Source organism: Schistocerca piceifrons, chromosome 5, assembly GCF_021461385.2.
Source record: "Schistocerca piceifrons isolate TAMUIC-IGC-003096 chromosome 5, iqSchPice1.1, whole genome shotgun sequence".
Lineage (NCBI taxonomy): Eukaryota > Metazoa > Arthropoda > Insecta > Orthoptera > Acrididae > Schistocerca > Schistocerca piceifrons.
In genome coordinates, this window is record NC_060142.1 from 701409910 (window position 1) to 701429624 (window position 19715).

At 46.3% G+C, this 19715-nt stretch overlaps 1 protein-coding gene across 1 annotated transcript in view; it reads right to left on the reverse strand.

Annotated features, from left to right (window-relative positions):
• The window catches only part of LOC124799210 (tensin-1), a 524781-nt gene that overhangs the window by 169050 nt on the left and 336016 nt on the right, over window positions 1-19715 (reverse strand). The window contains exon 7 of the mRNA XM_047262746.1: window positions 991-1441. Within this exon, the coding sequence (XP_047118702.1) occupies window positions 991-1441 (451 nt within the window). The remainder of the gene's footprint in view (window positions 1-990; window positions 1442-19715) is intronic.

Consider the following 19715-nt stretch of genomic DNA (forward strand, 5'->3'; position numbering starts at 1 on the left):
TTGCCGCAGTATAATGTAATCTTCTTTCGCTTACGCCTTAGTCCCGCAGCGATCGCAGGGTCGGCGTGGTTACAACGGAGTTGGAAAGGTTAATTTTAGGGGTGGTCGGATGCCCTTCCTTCCGCCACCCCGTACCCCATGGGATGGAATCAGTGTACCCCAACTGTCTATATCGACTGTAAATCGTGAAATAGTGCGAACGTGTTTCAAATGTCTGTGATGCGTATAACTTAGGCGGATCGTGGGGACCAGCCCAGTATTCACCTAGAGGGATGTGGAGAACCGCCTAAAAACCACATCCAGGCTGGCCGGCACACCGGCCCTCGTCGTTAATGCGCCGGGCGGATTCGGTCTGGGGCCGGCGAGTCTACCCGAGTCTAGGAAGCAGCGCGTTAGCGTTCTCAGCTACCTTGGCTGGTGTCGCAGTATAACGTAATAACTAGACGATAAGAGCTATCGTTTGACTAGCAACCATCCTCAGATCTACCAAAGGTAACATAAATTTTCGTTCAGTTAACGTGAAAACGTCCGAATAATATTTAATAAACACACAATTTTATAAAAGTATTGAAAAATTAAAAATAGTAGAAAATCTACCATGCCTACACTACAGTTAGTACCTAAGTACAGTGTTAACTACGACAACATCGTTACTAAGCGTAATTTGTCGTTACTAAAAGGATGGTCAAGGCAAGGCTGTCAGTGTATACGAGTAGAACGCGTAGGATACCAACCGCTGCACCTGCTTGTCCACGGCCACCGTGGTTTGCCAGTTACAACTAACAGGTGGCACATAAGGACACACAGTTAGAATTTTGAGAAACAATCTCCCTGGTTCTGTCTGGGAGTGGAACAGGCAGAGAAGATGCCAGTTGTGGTACGAGGTACCCTCCACCACGCACCGTATGGTGGATTGCGGAGTACGTGTGTAGATGTAGATGTAGAAAGCTGGTGCCGAGCTCTGAAGCAGTGGCCGGCAGCTCCACATACCTGGGCGGCGGCGGCAGGTCGGGTATGCTCTGCACGGTGAGCAGCATGTCGGTCAGCAGGGCGTCCAAGGCTCGGTGCTGCTCCTCTGCCGACGGGCACGACGAGGTGGCGGTGGCGGGCGCCGACGACGACGCCGTCTTGGACAGCCCGTTGCCCGCCGACGAGATGCCCGAGTCCATGGAGACGGTGTGCGGGCTGGCCACCGCCTCCACCTCCTCGACCGTCAGCGCGTGCGCCACCTGGTGCTGGTGCTGGTGCGGGTGCGCGTGGGCGTGCTGGTGCAGGTGGTGCGCCGGCGGCGGGCCCGTCTGGTGCACGTGCACCTGCTGCAGCTGCTGTTGCTGCTGCAGCTGCTGCTGCTGCAGCTGCAGCTGCTGCTGTTGCTGCTGCTCCTTCTTGCTGATGGTCGCGTACAGCGACCCGTCCAGCGGTCCGTACGTGTGGTTCACACCTGTAGAAACAGTAAAAACGTGCGTCAGTTCTCTGGCAGAGGGCCAGCGAGCTGTATCTGAACCTCCTCGCAACAGACGCTCGATTGCACTCACAAACGCAACTACATTTATGCGTTATTTGCAGCCTCGGGAACCTGAACTCATTTGGAATCTCATGAGGAGATAATTGAACAAGGCATGGCTCTGTGACCAAAATGGTACTGAAACAGACGATGACAGACTAAAGGCCGAAATACTAAATGTCTTTTTCCAAAGCTGTTTCACAGAAGAAGACTACACTGTAGTTCCTTCTCTAGACTCTCGCACACATGACGAAATGGTAGATATCGAAATAGATAACAGAGTGATAGAGAAACAATTAAAATCGCTCAAAAGAGGAAAGGCCGCTGCACCTGATGGGATACAAGTTCGATTTTACACAGAGTAAGCAAAGGAACTTGGCCCCCCCCCCCCCCCTTCTTGCAGCGGTGTACCGTAGGTCTCTAGAAGAGCGTAGCGTTCCAAAGGATTGGAAAAGGGCACAGGTCATCTCCGTTTTCAAGAAGGGACGTCGAACAGATCTGTAGAACTATAGACCTATGTCTCTAACGTCGATCAGTTGTAGAATTTTGGAACACGTATTATGTTCGAGTGTAATGCCTTTTCTGGAGATTAGAAAACTACTCTGTAGGAATCAGCATGGGTTTCTAAAAAGACGATCGTGTGAAAACCAGCTCGCGCTATTCCCCCACGAGACTCAGAGGTCTATAGACACGGGTTCCCAGGTAGATGCCGTGTTTCTTGACTTCCGCAAGGCGTTCGATACAGTTCCCCACAGTCGTTTAATGGACAAAGTAAGGGCATATGGACTATCAGACCAATTGTGTGATTGGATTGAAGAGTTCCTGCATAACAGAACGCAGCATGTCATTCTCAATGGAGAGAAGTCTTCCGAAGTGAGAGTGATTTCAGGTGTGCCTCAGGGGAGTGTCGTAGGACCGTTGCTATTCACAATATACGTAAATGACCTTGTGGATGACATCAGAAGTTCACTGAGGCTTTTTGCGGGTGATCCTGTGGCATATAGAGAGGTTGTAACAATGGAAAATTGTACTGAAATGCAGGAGGATCTGCAACGAAATGACGCATTGTGCAGGGAATGGCAATTGAATCTCAATGTAGACAAATGTAATGTGCTGCGAATGCATAGAAGGAAAGATCCCATATCATTTAGCTACAATATAGCAGGTCAGCAACTGGAAGCAGTTAATTCCATAAATTATCTGGGAGTACGCATTAGGTGTGATTTAAAATGGAATGATCATATGAAGTTGATCGTCGGTAAAGCAGATGCCAGACTGAGATTCATTGGAAGTATCCTAAGGAAATGCAATCCGAAAACAAAGCAGGTAGGTTACAGTACGCTTGTTCGCCCACTGCTTGAATACTGCTCAGCAGTGTGGGATCCGTACCAGATAGGGTTGATAGAAGAGAGAGAGAAGATCCAACGAAGAGCAGCGCGCTTCGTTACAGGATCATTTAGCAATCGCGAAAGCGTTACGGAGATGATAGATAAACTCCAGTGGAAGACTCTGCAGGAGAGACGCTCAGTAGCTCGGTACGGGCTTTTGTTGAAGTTTCTAGAACATACCTTCACCGAGGAGTCAAGCAGTATATTACTCTCTCCTACATATATCTCGCGAAGAGACCATGAGGATAAAATCAGAGAGATCAGAGCCCACACAGAGGCATACCGACAATCCTTCTTTCCACGAACAATACGAGACTGGAATCGTAGGGAGAACCGATAGAGGTACTCAGGGCACCCTCCGCCACACACCGTCAGGTTGCTTGCGGAGAATGGATGTAGATGTAGATGTAGATATGTGATGGACGGTCGACGTCAAAGCCATTAGCCGCGCCGGGGAGCCGTGCAGCCTGAGTCTTGTCATGGTACGCGCGGCTCCCCCCGTCAGAGGTTCGACTCCTCCCTCGGGCATGGGTGTGTGTGTGCTGTCCTTATCGTAAGTTAGGTTAAGTTAGATTAATTAGTGTGTAAGCCAACGGGCCGATGGCTTCAGCAGTTTGGTTCCACAGGCCTTACCACAAATTTCCAAACTTCAAAGCCATCAGAGCCTTAGCACGGAGTCAGTTCGGCACACCGAGCGAAGTGGTGCAGTGGTTAGAACACTGGACTCGCATTCGGGATGACGACGGTTCTAACCCGTGTCCGGCCATCCACATTTATGTTTTCGGTGATTACCCTAAATCGTTCCAAGCAAATGCCGGGATGGGCCCTTAGAAAGGGCGCGGCCGATTTCCTTCACCATTCTTGACACAATCCGAGCTTGTGCTCCCTCTCTAATGACCTCGATGTCGACAGGAAGTGGAACCCAAGCTTCCTTCTTCAGTTGGGCAAGGATCGGAAGAGTATCGCACATGACTCGCTGGAGGAAACGTAGCGGATTATCCCTGAGTACGCACGCGCACTTTTGAGCACTCTGACACTTCGCCTCCTTTGGGCCTCGTTAATGCCTTAACAAGATGCCTAGCTGCGAACACAGGTACACCAATCGGGCCGGCCGGAGTGGCCGAGCGGTTCTAGGCCCTACAGCCTGGAACCGCGCGACCGCTACGGTCCCAGGTTGGAATCCTGCCTCGGGCATGGATGTGTGTGATGTCCTTAGGTTAGTTAGGTTTAACTAGTTCTAAGTTCTAGGGGACTGATGACCACAGCAGTTAAGTCCCATAGCGCTCAGAGCCATTTGAACCATTTTTGAACTCCAATCGGGCACAAAAGTTTCGAGGCTGGTTTAATTAAAAATAGACATACGTAAGATGGTGAATGCAACGCGCACAACGTTTATACAACCACATGAAGTTGTAAAAAACAGTCCTTCTTTGGGAAGTTGTTCAACTCACGAGTCACAGTGGATTGAACGTTGGCTAAGTCGTCAAAGCGATGACTCTTCATGTGAATTTCTACACTTTTTCGTCTTGTGGTAGACTCGCAGTGATAACATCCAGTATATTCACCCACGAGGTTTCTTTTTTTTCGGAAAAGAATTATCTGCGTTCTGCACCTCTATCAAGTCGAGGAAGACGTGCACGTGTCGTCGTTTTCGTTCGGGAGTCAAGGTGTGCGGCACAAACGTTGCACACGCTTTTCTCTTCTTGAAAATATTCTGGGTTTATGTTTTGCACACTTGAATGTTGCACAACTGCGTTTTCTGACGCAACAACGTTGACACACATCGACCGTTTGTCCGCTGCTTAACGCTGCCTGCTCACAGCTGACTGGTCGAGCACACATAAGTTGTTTACAGTTGTTAGTTCAAGCTGCCACCTTAGTCACATCGCTAATGCCTCTCGAAAAAAAAAAAGGAGGAAAACAGTGTCGGAACGTTTTGGACGGTCAGTGCGTATAAAAAACAAAGTCAGATTAAGAGACAGTGATCATTTATTGATACATTGTGCTCTGTTGTTCTGCCTACATCGCGACTTTTTTAACTTTCTATGTTAACATTGAGTATAGATTTAAGTGTCAGGAAGTCGTCTCTGAAAGTATTTGTGTGGAATGTACCCATATATGGAAGTGAAACATGGACGATAAATAGTTTGGACAAGAAGAGAATAGAAACTTTCGAAATGAGGTGCTACAGAAGAATGCTGAAGATTAGATGGGTAGATCAAATAGCAAATGAGGAGGTATTGAATAGGATTGGGGAGAAGAGAAGCTTGTGGGACAACCTGACTAGAAGAAGGGTTCGGTTGGTGGGACATGTTCTGAGGCATCAAGGGATCACCAATTAAGTATTGGAGGGCAGAGTGGAGGGTAAAAATCGTAGAGGGAGACCAAGAGATGAATACACTAAGCAGATTCAGAAGGATGTAGGTTGCAGTAGGTATTGGGAGATGAAGAAGCTTGCACAGGATAGAGTAGCATGGAGAGCTGCATCAAACCAGTCTCAGGACTGAAGACCACAACAACAACAACAACAACAACAACAGTTTGTAAACGAATAGATCGGACCATTGCCCATCATTATCTCTGTTTTTAAATTTAGCGTTACTATGTCAAAATACACGCAAAACATAAAATACCGATGCGTATCAGATACGACGACGACGTAAAGCCGATGACAAAAAAAAAAATGGTGCAAATGGCTCTGAGCACTATGGGACTTAACTTCTAAGGTCATCAGTCCCCTAGAACTTAGAACTACTTAAACCTAACTAACCTGAAGACATCACACACACCCATGTCCGAGGCAGGATTCGAACCTGCGACCGTAGCAGTCGCGCGGTTCCGGACTGAGCTGCTAGAACCGCGAGACCACCGCGGCCGGCGCCAGATTATGCGAGCGATCTTTTTCTAATGGAGCTACATACTTTTTCTGTATTATTGGAAACATCCTTCGACGTGACATGTGTAAAACTTGTTCACCTATTAAGATGTTAGTGCTGTAAACAACTGGTTGCCGGTACGAGAAAATGTACCACGAGGTTCTGGTTTAACGCATCAAATGTAAACAAAGTCTTAACTCAGGCACCGATCGTGTATCTACCTATGCGCTTCGTGCCCATCATCTGTGCTCTGCTGTTGGTAGCAATCAGACAACTTGCCCCACATACACCGCGAAATATTCGCATCTGTAACATGAAAAGGGGGAAACAGCAATGGTACACAAAATATCCTCCGCTAAAACAAGAAAGCGGGTAAATATTGCATTCTCATCCAGTACCCGGTTGTGTTAAAAGTTTCAAAAAAATGGTTCAAATGGCCCTGAGCACTATGCGACTTAACTTCTGAGGTCATCAGTCGCCTAGAACTTAGAACTAATTAAACCTAACTAACCTAAGGACATCACACACATCCATGGCCGAGGCAGGATTCGAACCTGCGACCGTAGCGGTGCCGGCCGCGGTGGCCGTGCGGTTCTGGCGCTGCAGTCCGGAACCGCGCGACTGCTACGGTCACAGGTTCGAATCGTGCCTCGGGCATGTGTGTGTGTGATGTCCTTAGGTTAGTTAGGTTTAAGTAGTTCTAAGTTCTAGGGGTCTTATGACCCAAGATGTTGAGTCCCATAGTGCCAACAGCCATTTGAACCATTTGAACCGTAGCGGTCGCACGGTTCCAGACTGTAGAGCCTAGAACCGCACGGCCACTGCAGCCGGCCTAAAAGTTTCAAGTCTCTAGCTCATCGAGAAGTTAGTTTAAAATCAACTGTAAAATTTGCACCGAACAGACGGGTAGAAAAACGAAGTATCTACCCCCCGCCACATACCAGACACGAAAAAAGTTAATACTGCATCGTTCTGAGCTATCCTGAAAGTTCCAAATATCTAGCTCATCGTGAAGTTAGTTTAAAAACAACTGCGGCATTTGTACCGAGGTAACAGGCAAGGAAGCGACCTAATACAAACGTGTTAAAACAGTGCACCCATACGACAAGCTGTGTGGAAGCGTTAGTAGCCAGTTTTTTGTGCACATGTTTTGGAATAAAAAAAGAGTGTCAATGTGTAGTGCTGTGGTGCAGCCCATTCCTAAAAGCGACGTATCCCTCTCGAGTACCAGTTACTGCGACAGAACTGTGGAGGGCAAACAAACAGGGCGGAAATGTAAACAGTTTGTTTTTCCTCTGTCGTTCCGTCTGTCTTCGTCTCTCTCTCTCTCTCTCTCTCTCTCTTCCCCTCTGTGTGTGTGTGTGTGTGTGTGTGTGTGTGTGTCTGTGTGTGTGTTTTAATTTTCATTTCCACGGCATGTTGATCCGAAAACGGAAAGCGCACAAGTATTTGCCGCCCACTTTAGCGGACGAACAAGGCCGAGAGCGCTCCTCTTAAAATGGAGCCGTCGGTGCGGCTGCAAATTCGCGCGCTCCGTTTGCTCAGCGAAACGCAAATAATGACGCAACGACAGCGGGGCCCGCAGCCCACGGCGGGCTAACACTCACCTTGGCCCCTCGCGTGTGCAAGGTCAGGCGGGCATTTTCCCCGGGCCGCAGCCGACAACTCGGCCACTCGGATTGCTTCTCCGTAACCTCTCAAGGCCTTTTTCACTCAGTTTTCCTGGTACTCGTATTTGAAGGAACTGACCACTGGTCTACTTTTTTACTTGTTTTATTCTGAATTCGAGCTTGATTTACACTGTCCAGGAAAATCACAACAGAAAGTCGATCAGCAAGCTTGTGAAAAGTTTTTAGGCAATTATTCCTGCAATAACAATACTAAATAATTCGCTATGCCTTGGATTTACTAGCACTGAAACGGAAAAAAAACGATGCAGCACAATCTTAATTAATTGTTTATTTACCAACGTATTTGTAGCATTGTGCCGTAATTAGTATAACGTATTTTTTGAAATAAACCAGATCGTGGCGTAACAAAGAATGTCTTAAACTTCCGATTCTTTCCTTACGCTGCCAGAAATGTCAGCTTTTTTCTCCCTGTGCAAAGTGACCCAGAGGTTAAGACATTGCACCCATGTTGGAGACGAATACATTTCGAACATCTTTCCGGCCACTCCTAATTCGATTTTCTATGCTTTCCCCAGATCACTGTTGATGAATACCAGAATTATTCGATAGTAATATGCAAGCCGAATATCGCAACTGAGTTTCGGCTATATATCTCTAATGACCTAGATGTCCCAGAGAGAGACAGTAAGAAGTTCGCGATATTCACTGAGTAACTACGGCAAATCAACGTCACAATGAAGCAAAAATATATGGTATTCTATACTGAATGAATCAAAAGGGTATTAAGTTAGACAGTAATTTAAATATAGCATACTCCAGAATACATCATTTTTGCTTCGAATTCGAAATTAAGTTGAGTTTCCGTCAGACCTTTGACATCAGATTTTAACATCCATGTTCAAATGGCACATGAGTAACTAACCTTCAATGATAAGGAGTTTTGTGTGAAACAGCAAATAATTATCAGTTCTAATCTTGAAACTTCAAAATTGCGCGCTAAAGTGTTAACGAGCAGTTGCTTTCAATTTGCGTGCAATATAATTGAGTTTAAGAGGAAAATAATTTAGTCGTTCAAAAACGGTACACTCTTTGACACATAACGGATACATCACGAATGCCGGATTTATTTCCTTATCAATAATGTGCTCTAATACACTCTAAAAAACAAACAAATGATTACAATTTACTTCGCGGAGTGGGCGCGCGGTTTGAGGCGTCATGTCACGGATTGCGCGGCCGCTCCCGCCGGAGGTTCGAGTCCTCCCTCGGGCATGTGTGTGTGTGTGTGTGTGTGTGTGTGTGTGTGTGTGTGTGTTTGTGTGTGTGTGTGTGTGTGCGTGCGTGCGTGCGCGCGCATTTTTCTTAGCAGAACTTAGTTTAAGTAGTGTGTAAGTGTAGGGGCCGATGACCTCTACAGTTTGGTCCCTTAGGAATTAACACACATTTGAACATTTTGATTGCCATTTCAGAAAAAGTTCAAGGGAAATAGCTCCACACATTGAACAAGTCAATGACGCCTTGGTCCACCTCTCGGCCTTAAGCAAGCAGTCATTCGGCTTCGCATTGATTCATACTGTTGCTGGATGCCTGGTTGAGGGATGTCATGCAAAATTCTGCCCAACTGGCGCGTTAGATCGTCAAATTCCGAAGAGTACTCGGCCAGAAGGCTGCAAAAGTTCTCATTCTGGGAGAGGCTGGTGACCTTGCCGACCAACACTGGGTTCGGCAAGCACAAAGGCAAGCAGCAGAAACTCTCGCCCTGTGCGGGCGGGCATTATCTTGCTGAAATGTGAGCCCAGAATGGCTTGCCATGAAGGGCAACAAAACGGGCTCTTGAATATCGTCGACGTATCGCTGTGCTATAATGGTGCGGAGGATAACAATCAAATGGGTCACGCTATGAAAAGGAACGGAACCCGAGAGCATCGCTCCTGGTTGTCGGGCCACAAGGCAGGCGACAGTCATGTAGGGATTCCACTGCCGTCTAGAGTGTCTCTAGACACGTCTTTACTGGTCATCGGGTCCCAGTTCCGAGCGAGACTCATCACTGGAGACAGTTCTACTCCAGTCAATGCGATTACAGGCCGAAGATCTGTTTGGATACGCCCAGCACCGGTGGGGTACCAGCCTGACTGTCGCCGGACAGCCGGCCGCAGTGGCCGTGCGGTTCTAGGCGCCTCAGTCTGGAACCGTGCGACCGCTACGGTCGCAGGTTCGAATCCTGCCTCGGGCATGGATGTGTGTGATGTCCTTAGGTTAGTCAGGTTTAAGTAGTTCTAAGTTCTAGGCGACTGATGACCTCAGATGTTAAGTCCCATAGTGCTTAGAGCCATTTGAACCATTTACCCCTCAGGACATCCCACAACTCTATCAATCAATGCCAAGCCGAATAACTGATTCAGAAGGGGCTAGAGGTGGATCAGCGTGTTATTGATTTGCTCACTTCGTGAAGATCTTTCTCTTGAACAAACCATCCAATTTCCTTATATCGTAATCCTTTTTCTGTCTGTACATGTAAATTACAGCCGCGTGGGATTAGCCGAGCAGCCTAAGGCGCTGCAGTCATGGACTGTGCGGCTTATCCCGGCGGAGGTTCGAGTCCTCCCTCGGGCATGGGTGTGTGTTTGTCCTTAGGATAATTTAGGTTATGTAGTGTGTATGCTTAGGGACTGATGACCTTAGCAGTTAAGTCCCATAAGATTTCGCACACATTTGAACATTTTTTTTTGTAAATTACATCAACCGATTTCCGTCCCATTCTAATAATTACTTCGTGGTGTGTCGTTTTCCTTTTTTTCTATAGTGAAGCTTCAAAAGAAAAAAATATAACTGTAACGAAGAATATAGCTTGAATTGTTAAAGTAAAAAGTGATAGGGTTACGCATTCCATTTGCGTGTTTACTCGAACTGGGGAAGGTTAACAATACGAGTGCCTCTATTCTCACATACTTACTATGTGAAGAATACACCGATTATCAATGCTGTAGGCCGATAGGAACCAGTTCAACTACTCAGTTGTAGACTGACTTACAGTCTAGCTTGTAGCCGAAGTATTGTGTAACTTTACTCTTGGACGCAGAAAATCAGAAAAGAAGAAAATCACGTTAGGTGACGAAAAAAATTGCCTTACGAGTAAATGGGGCTCGAATGCAGAACATTTTGAACTACAGTCTTACACTTACTTAGGTCAGCAACTGGAAGTAGTTAATTCCATAAATTATCTGGGAGTAGGCATTAGGAGTGATTTAAAATGGAATGACCGTATAAATTTAATCGCCAGTAAAGCAGATGCCAGACTGAGATTCATTGGAAGAATCCCAAGGAAATGCAATACGAAAATAAAGGAAGTAGGTTACAGTACGCTTGTTCGCCCACTGATCGAATACTGCTCACCAGTGTCGGATCCGTACCAGATAGGGTTGATAGAAGAGAGAGAGAAGATCCAACGGAGAGCAGCGCGCTTCGTTACAGGATTATTTAGTAATCGCGAAAGCGTTACGGAGATGACAGATGAACTCCAGTGGAACACTCTGCAAGAGAGATGCTCAGTAGCTCGGTACGGGCTTTTGCTAAAGTTTCGAGAACATACCTTCACCGAGGAGTCAAGCAGTATATTGCTCTCTGCTACGTATATCTCGCGAAGAGACCATGAGGATAAAATAAGAGAGATTAGAGCCCACACAGAGGCATACTGACAATCTTTCTTTCCACGAGCAATTCGAGACTGGAATAGAAGAGAGAACCGATAGAGGTACTCAGGGTACCCTCCGCCACACACCGCCAGGTGGCTTGCGGAGTATGGATGTAGATGTAGAAGTCACAATTTCTTACGTCAGAAGAACTCTCAGTCGTCTTTAATATACTCGTGTTCTTTGAGGCCACAGAAGATCAGTGACGCTATGTGGGGAGTTGTTAACTATTGAAATGCAGAAAGTACTAAAATGCGTAAAGAGATAGAGATAGAGACAGAGACAGAGAGAGAGATGTGCAAGATGGTTGTACTGACAAGGGAACCTCCCCATCGCACCCCCCTCAGATTTAGTTATAAGTTGCCACAGTGGATAGGCCTTGAAAAACTGAACACAGATCAATCGAGAAAACAGGAAGAAGTTGTGTGGAACTATGAAAAAATAAGCAAAATATACAAACTGAGTAGTCCATGTGTAAGATAGGTAACAACCAGGTACGTGTAAACCCACGAGCGCCGTGGTCCCGTGGTTAGCGAGTGCAGCTGCGGACCGATAGGTCCTCGGTTCAAGTCTTCCCTCGGGAGAAAGTTTTAATTTTTTATTTTCAGACAATTATCAAAGTCACTCACATATAATCAACTTCACTCTCCAAAATTCCAGGACATGTTCAGTTTTGCTTGGACATATGCGGGATTTGACGGTCTACGCACGGAAAAATTTGAAAACGTTAAAAACATATGTTTTGACAGAGCACAGACAAAACTGTGCGACTGCGAAACTGTTGCATTCATTTGTTGCCGTTTATGTGACAAACTCTTATGTTTTCACACTTTTTTGGGAGTAATTATCACATTCACAAGAAAACCTAAATTGGGCAAGGTAGAAGAATCTTTTTACCCATTCACCAAGTGTAGAAGTTAGGTGGGTCGACAACATATTCCTGTCATGTGACGCACATGCCGTCACCAGTGTCGTATAGAATATATCAGACGTGTTTTCCTGTGGAGGAATCGGTTGACCTATGACCTTGCAATCAAATGTTTTCGGTTTCCATTGGACAGGCACGTCCTTTCGGCTACTAATCGCACGGTTGTGCGGTGCGGTCGCAAAACACAGACACTAAACTTATTACAGTGAACAGAGACGTCAGTGAACGAACGGACAGATCATAACTTTGCAAAAATAAAGAAAGTAAATTTTTCACTCTAGGTAAGATTTGAACCAAGAACCTCTCGTTCCACAGTAGCTCACGCTAACCATGGGACCACGGCTCCCTCACCTCACATTATCCTTGATGTTGCCTATCTTGCACATGGACTACTCAATTGTATATTTTGCTTAGTTTTTTCATAGTTCCACGCAACTTCTTCCTGTTTTCTCGATTGATCTGTGTTCAGTTTTTCAAGGCCTATCCACTGTGCCAACTTATAACTAAATCTGAGGGGGGTGCGATGGGGAGGTTCCCTTGTGAGTAAGAGGCATCGTTCACCCAGTTAATACTTACAAGATACAGGTAGGAACTATTCGTGTGTACTTACGCAAAAGTTTGGTTGCCATAGCCACGCTATTGCACAACAGTGAGAATACAGAAAAGAGCGCTGCGAGGCAGCGGCGGCGCAGTGCGAGTCTGAAAGCGCAGATTTCGTGCGTCCGTCTCTGCCGCACGCCCAGCGTCCACTGGCGCCGACCTCAGCGAAAGAGGAAAGTCGTGTCGCGCGTTGGCGGAAAGCCCTTATCACCGGCCGAGGCCGTTCTGCGGAACACCAACTGTTCGGGTCTTCCTACCACACGCTGCGTCCCTTCTGACAGTCAGAGCCAAGAATAGAACAGCTGTCAAAGCTCCCCTCGATCGTGTCATCACTTGATAGGAAGTCCACAGACAGATTTCAGAAGCCCTACACATACACTTGTTTCGCGTTGCCGTTTCACTTCCCGTCTACTACAGACAATTCGAATCGTAGTTCCAAATTAGCTTGCGCCGTGTTATCTACACGCTGCTCCAGACTTCTATTGTGTTACCAATCCAAGGCATTTGGCACATGTTTCACATTTGTTTCACTAGTGCATCTCACGAAAAGCAGAAAAAAAACGTTGTTGCCTAGATGTTTCAGTGATCAACGGTCTTGGCGCAGAGGTACCACCGGTTCCCGTCAGAGGAGGACGCAGCATGTTATCTTGGATGGAGAGTCATCAAAATGGTTCAAATGGCTCTGAGCACTATGGGCTTAAGTTCTGAGGTCATCAGTCCCCTAGAACTTAGAACTACTTAAACCTAACCAACCTAAGGACATCACACACATCTATGCCCGAGGCAGGATTCGAACCTAGGACCGTAGCGGTCGCGCGGTTCCAGACTGTAGCGCCTAGAACCGCTCGGCCGCCCCGGCCGGCTGGAGAGTCATCGTCAGATGTAGAAGTAACTTAGGGTGTGCCCCAGCGAAGTGTATTGGGACCCTTGCTGTTCTTCTTGTATGTTAATGACCTTGCAGACACTATTAATAGTAACAGTAAAATCAGGCTTTTTGCAGATGATGCAAATGCAGATGATGCAGTTATCTATAATGAAGTACTATCAAAAAGAAGCTGCATAGATGTTCAGTCAGAGCTTGATAAGACTTCAACCTGGTGCACAGACTGGCGACTTGGTCTAAATGGTCAGAAATGTAAAATTTTGGACTTCACAAATCTAAAAAAAAGACGTAGTATCCAATGACCAAAATATCAACGAGTAATCGTTTATTGGTAGAATACTGCGCAAGTGCAATCAGTCTAGAAAGGAGATTTCTTGCAAATCACTCGTGCGACCGGTTCTAGAATATTGCTCAAGTGTGTTGGACTCGTTCCAAATAGGGCTAACAGGGGATATTGAACGAGTACAGAGATGGCCAGCACGAATGGTCACATGTTTGTTTAATCCGTGGCAGAGTGTCACAGAGATACTAAAGGAACTGAAATGGCAGACTCTTGAAGACAGACAAACTATCCCCAGAAAGTCTATTAACAAAGTTTTAAGAGCCGGTTTTATAGGATTACTCTAGGAATATACTACAATCCCATACGTATTGCTCACATAGGGAGAGCGAGGATAAGATTAGAATAACTAATGCACACACAGAGGCATTCAAACAATTATTCTTCCCGCACTCCGTACGTGAATGGAACAAAAAATGGTTCAAATGGCTCTGAGCCCTATGGGACTTAACATCTGAGGTCATCAGTCCCCTAGACTTAGAACTACTTAAACCTAACGAACCTAAGGACATCACATACATCCACGCCCGAGGCAGGATTCGAACCTCCGACCGTAGCAGCAGCGCGGTTCCGGACTGAAGCGCCTGGAACCGCTCGGCCATAACGACCGGCGGGGAATGGAACAGGAAGAAACCCTAATGACTGGCACACTGGGACGCACCCTTTGCGATACACGTCACAGTGATTTGCAGAGTATAGATGTAGATGTCACCGAAGTTAAGCGCTGTTAAGCTTGGCCAGCAGTTGAATGGGTGACCGTCCGGGTTTGCCGAGTGCTGTTGGCAAGCGGCGTGCACTCAGCCCTTGTGAGGCCAATTAAGGAGCTACTTAACTGAGAAGTAGCGGCTCTGGTCACGAAAATTGACAACGGGCGGAATGTGGTGTACTGAACACAACGCACTCCATATCCGCATCGAGTGACGCGCATCGGCAGAGGATTGCACTGCGGTCGGTAGGTACCGTTGGACCTTCCGAGACCTGCTCGGAGGCAGAGAGTTGTTTCAGCACGTTCTGTGTTTCCTCCTTTCTTCTGATGTCGTTCCGTAACTACACGGGATCGGAACGTTAATCTGGATTTGGCAATGTTAGTAGCAGAAACTGGCCAGTTGCCCTTCTGTCACCGTCTTTTTTCCTCCTGGGGCGGAATTTGTTGGGTTGATTTGGTGGAAGAGACCAAACAGCGAGATCATCAATCTTATTGGATTAGGGAAGGATGGGGAAGGAAGTCGGCCATGCCCTTTCAAAGGAACCATCCCAGCATTTGCCTAAAGCGATTTAGGGAAATCACGTAAAACCTAAATCAGGATGGTCGTCCCCCCGAATTCGAGTCCAGTGAGCTAACAACTGCGCCACCTCGCTCGGTGCGGAATTTGTGTTCCCCGTCTGTCTGCGCGAAAGCGTGAGGACGTTTTTCTCTGAATTATTGCGAATCGTCTGAGGCGGGACGTGGGTCCCAGACGGGTATTCACATAGTCAGATGTGGGAAACGACCTAAAAACCACATTCAGGCTGACTGGCACAACGGCCCTCTTCGTTAATCCACCGAGCGGATTCGATCCGGGGCCAGCGCGCCTCCCAGAAATTCGGAAGGGGGCCAGGTTTCGGAACGTCCGGTGATTGTTCTAATTTTATTGCTGTTGACCTTACTTAGTACGAGGTCTCCTCAAAAAATTTCGGAACGTTCTAAATTCCGCACCAATCGTGCTCTGGAGCGAAACGCGCTTGGCATCCCTGCGCACGTCTGTGTTTAATGTGTAACTGCTTCAAGTTTCGTTGTTGTATGTCTGCTAGTCATTGTTCAGTGCCTTATTGAGTACAACGTTGTGTCGCATAGTTTGCGAATTTTAAGATGGCAGAGTTGGAGGAGCAACGCGTCTGCATTAAATTTTGCTTGAAATCCCCAGAAAACCTTTACAGAGGCACACCAAATGACTCAGTAACCCTACGGTGACGAGTGCTTAAGCCGTACTTGGTGTTAACGGATGGTTCACACGGTTTAAAAATGGCCGGACGGAAGTTACAGATGACACTCGTTCAGGACGCCCTACGCTCACGTCAGGGACGTTAACGAAATTGTCCGTTCCAGTCGAAGACTGACTGTCTGAGAGATTGCAGCTAAGTGTAACATTTCAGTTGGATCATGTCATGAAATCCTGACACAGCATCTTGGAATGCGTCGTGTTGCCGCCACGTTCGTCCCACGGCTAATGAATCAACACCAGAAGGACATTTGCCTCGCAATCCATGAAGAGCTTTTGGATCGCGCAAATGACTACGAGGTGTTCCTTAAGAGAATCATAACTGGTGATGAGACGTGGATCTACGTTTATGATGTTGAGACCGAGGTTCAGTCTTGACACCGGGTCGGGAAAGGTCCTCCAAGGCCAAAAAAAAATCTCGTCAGGTCAGGTCAAATGTCAAAGCCATGCTGATAGTTTCCTTCGACTTCAAAGTATCAGACCATGATGAATTCGTGCCACGCGGACAAACTGTTAATCGATGGTGCAATATGGACGTGTTGCGACGCCTGCGAGAAAATGTGAGATGGTGCGGCCTGAACTGTGGCGGACAATTCGTGGCTGTTGCATCACAATAACGCACCCGCACATTCATCTCTGTTCGAGCGTGACTATTGCACAAGAAACGAAATCACTGTGCTGTCTCATCCACTGTACTCCCCAGCTCTGGCCCCCGCGGACATATTTTTATTTCCAAAGTTGAAAACCCCGTTGAAAGGACGAAGATTTGCAAAGATAGACGAGATAAAATAAAATTCGCAGACGGCGCTTCGCGCGATCTAGCAACGGGTGTACCATGACAGCTTCCGGAAGTGGAAACGCCGTTGGAAGCGGTGTATCATATGTGGAGGAAAGTATTTCGAAGGAGACCATGCACAATAAGTAAAAGGTAAGCGTAGAAATTTTTTTTTTAACAAAGTTGCTAAATTTTTTTGAACACAACTCCTATGTATGAATCAGGTTGTGGTAATTGCTTCGACGCGTCTTTGAACAAAAATTCTATAGCTCCTAATAGAAGTAATTTATACAATTAGCAACGATTTTCTTGCATTCTTTCTTCTAACCGGAAGCTATTGAACGCAGTTGCCTCGCCGGATTAGCCGAGCAGTCTAAGGCGCTGCAGTCATGGACTGTGCGGCTGGTCCCGGCGGAGGTTCGAGTCCTCCCTCAGGTATGTGTGTGTTTTTGTCCTTAGGACATTTAGGTTAAGTTGTGTGTAAGCTTAGGGACTTTTTTTTTTTTGAACGCCATTAAACTCTCGTGACGGAGCAAGGTGGCGTCGCGATAAGACGCTGGATTCGTATTGGCGAGTTAGGCGGTTCAAATCTCCGCCCGGCCATGCAGGTTTATATTTTCTACAGTTTACCTAAACGCAATGAGGGAAACGCGTTTGAAAAGAACACGGTCGACCTGCTTCCCCATTCGAGCTTGTATTCCGTGTCCAATGATATGTACGTTGACGAAGCGTTAAACCCTGATAGTCTTTGATTTCTTTTAGCCCCTCGACGCTGACCGGGAACAAAACTGTCACATACTAAGCAATCTTTCTGTGGGCTTTTCTTTGACTTGAAGCTAGTTCTTTTCAGGCCTAATGCTAGAAGAATTCTTCCCTCAACAGTATTTGGCAGACGAGGAGGATACATACGGACCGAAAAGTGCAGTAACAACCCAAGTTTAATCACAGTTCTCTTCGCTGTTGTACAAAAAATTGACATTGGTAACACTGAATCGTCGGTAGGTTGTTGACTTCAAATTCTGTTGCCTCACTGGTGCTATTAAAATAAGTACCAGATGCGTGTTTCACTTCCCGTTAAACATACACGTAACACAAAAATTTCGCGAAGGAAAAGTGTGTAAAAGCAAATATTTCTGGTTAGGTATTTGGTTACCCATATGAAAGGGCATCAAACGATTTTACTTTTAAAAAGGTTCCCAGAAAGACGAAAAACAAAATAAATGAAAGAGATTTTTTTTAACTGCACTGGTTCTGATTACCTGTACATTTCTGAGTGTCTCAGCAACATTTCTGTGGTATCACAAGGCTGTTTACAACCTCACTTTAGTCTGCAGAAGCTGCCAATACCTTCCTTGTAATCATTTAGATTATTACAGAATGGATTAGCTTCATCAAATTTCTGTAACGCTTCGTTTGCCAGTGGCTCTGTACCTTCAGAACGTGGCATACTAATGCTACCTGTCAAAAGCACTTCAGTGCAGTAACGTACACTATTACATATTCATTAAGGAACATTTTTTCTGTCCCTCCATGCCGTCGGTGGCACTCAATAAAAAGAAAACCTTCCCGAAGTTTGTCAAAGAGGATGTCTTTCAAGTAAGCCGCATCTGTTCCTCCGCGCTTCTTGCCTTCTTGTTTTTACCTCACAGAAACTTTAACCAAGCTCGTAAACAAATGTTGACACACATTTAGACTACAGGAACAGTGGTTTCAGCACCACAATGTTTCTGAAACTCAGATGAGTCACAATATCGGCGTGAGTCAGGCCAAGGTAACCAGCAGTTAGTTCGTACGCTATGCTGAAGGAACACAAACGCAGACAGCGTAAAACTAGCTTCAAAGCGCTCGGCCGGTTCGCGAAAATAAGCAAGACCAGTGCATTTTATTTTGAGGTCCTCGTGTGTATCATCGACGTGAGCACAGCTCGACGAGGTCTTGTTGCAGTACTAACGGACTTGGAGCTGATGGACAGCATCCGCCGCTCTCGAAAGTGAAACACTGTTTACACTGTGCTGAAGCCGGCCGCTGTGGTCGAGCGGTTCTAGGCGCTTCAGTCCGGAACCGCGCTGCTGCTACGGTCGCAGGTTCTAATCCTGCCTCGGGCATGGATGTGTGTGATGTCCTTAGGATAGTTAGGTTTAAGTAGTTCTAAGTTCTAGGGGACTGATGACCTCAGATGTTAAGTCCCATAGTGCTCAGAGCCATTTGAGCCATACACTGTGCTGAAGGAAACACAAGAGCGCTTATTGTGGCTTCGTATCATCTTACGAGCTCTGCAAAAGTGAGTCCAGAAATGTTTGCATCTGATACAGGTTTTGACCTCATAATTTTCTAAAATATCTTGCAAACGTATGTCTCGTTTGCAACTTTGTCATATTTCTTACATAGGGGCTAATGCGAACTGTCCGCCACGCCGTGGTCTTTCTATGCAGTGTCTTCTCAATCATACGCTGTGTAAAAAGAAATTTTGCGCACAGGACGTGGTATCTATTCTAGACGACGACTGTTCATCAGAAGTCAACAATAATCTCGCGATTGTCACAAGAAAATCTACTACAGTTTCTGATGTTCCTATTGTACAGGGTGATTCAAAAAGAATACCACAACTTTAAAAATGTGTATTTAATGAAAGAAACATAATATAACCTTCTGTTATACATCATTACAAAGAGTATTTAAAAAGGTTTTTTTTTCACTCAAAAACAAGTTCAGAGATGTTCAATATGGCCCCCTCCAGACACTCGAGCAATATCAACCCCATACTCCAACTCGTTCCACACTCTCTGTAGCATATCAGGCGTAACAGTTTGGATAGCTGCTGTTATTTCTCGTTTCAAATCATCAATGGTGGCTGGGAGAGGTGGCCGAAACACCATATCCTTAACATACCCCATAAGAAAAAATCGCAGGGGGTAAGATCAGGGCTTCTTGGAGGCCAGTGATGAAGTGCTCTGTCACGGGCTGCCTGGCCGCCGATCCATCGCCTCGGGTAGTTGACGTTCAGGTAGTTACGGACAGATAAGTGCCAATGTGGTGGCGCTCCATCCTGCTGAAATATGAATTGTTGTGCTTCTTGTTCGAGCTAGCTCTGCGAGTCGATTTTCCTGGGCTGCGAACAAAAG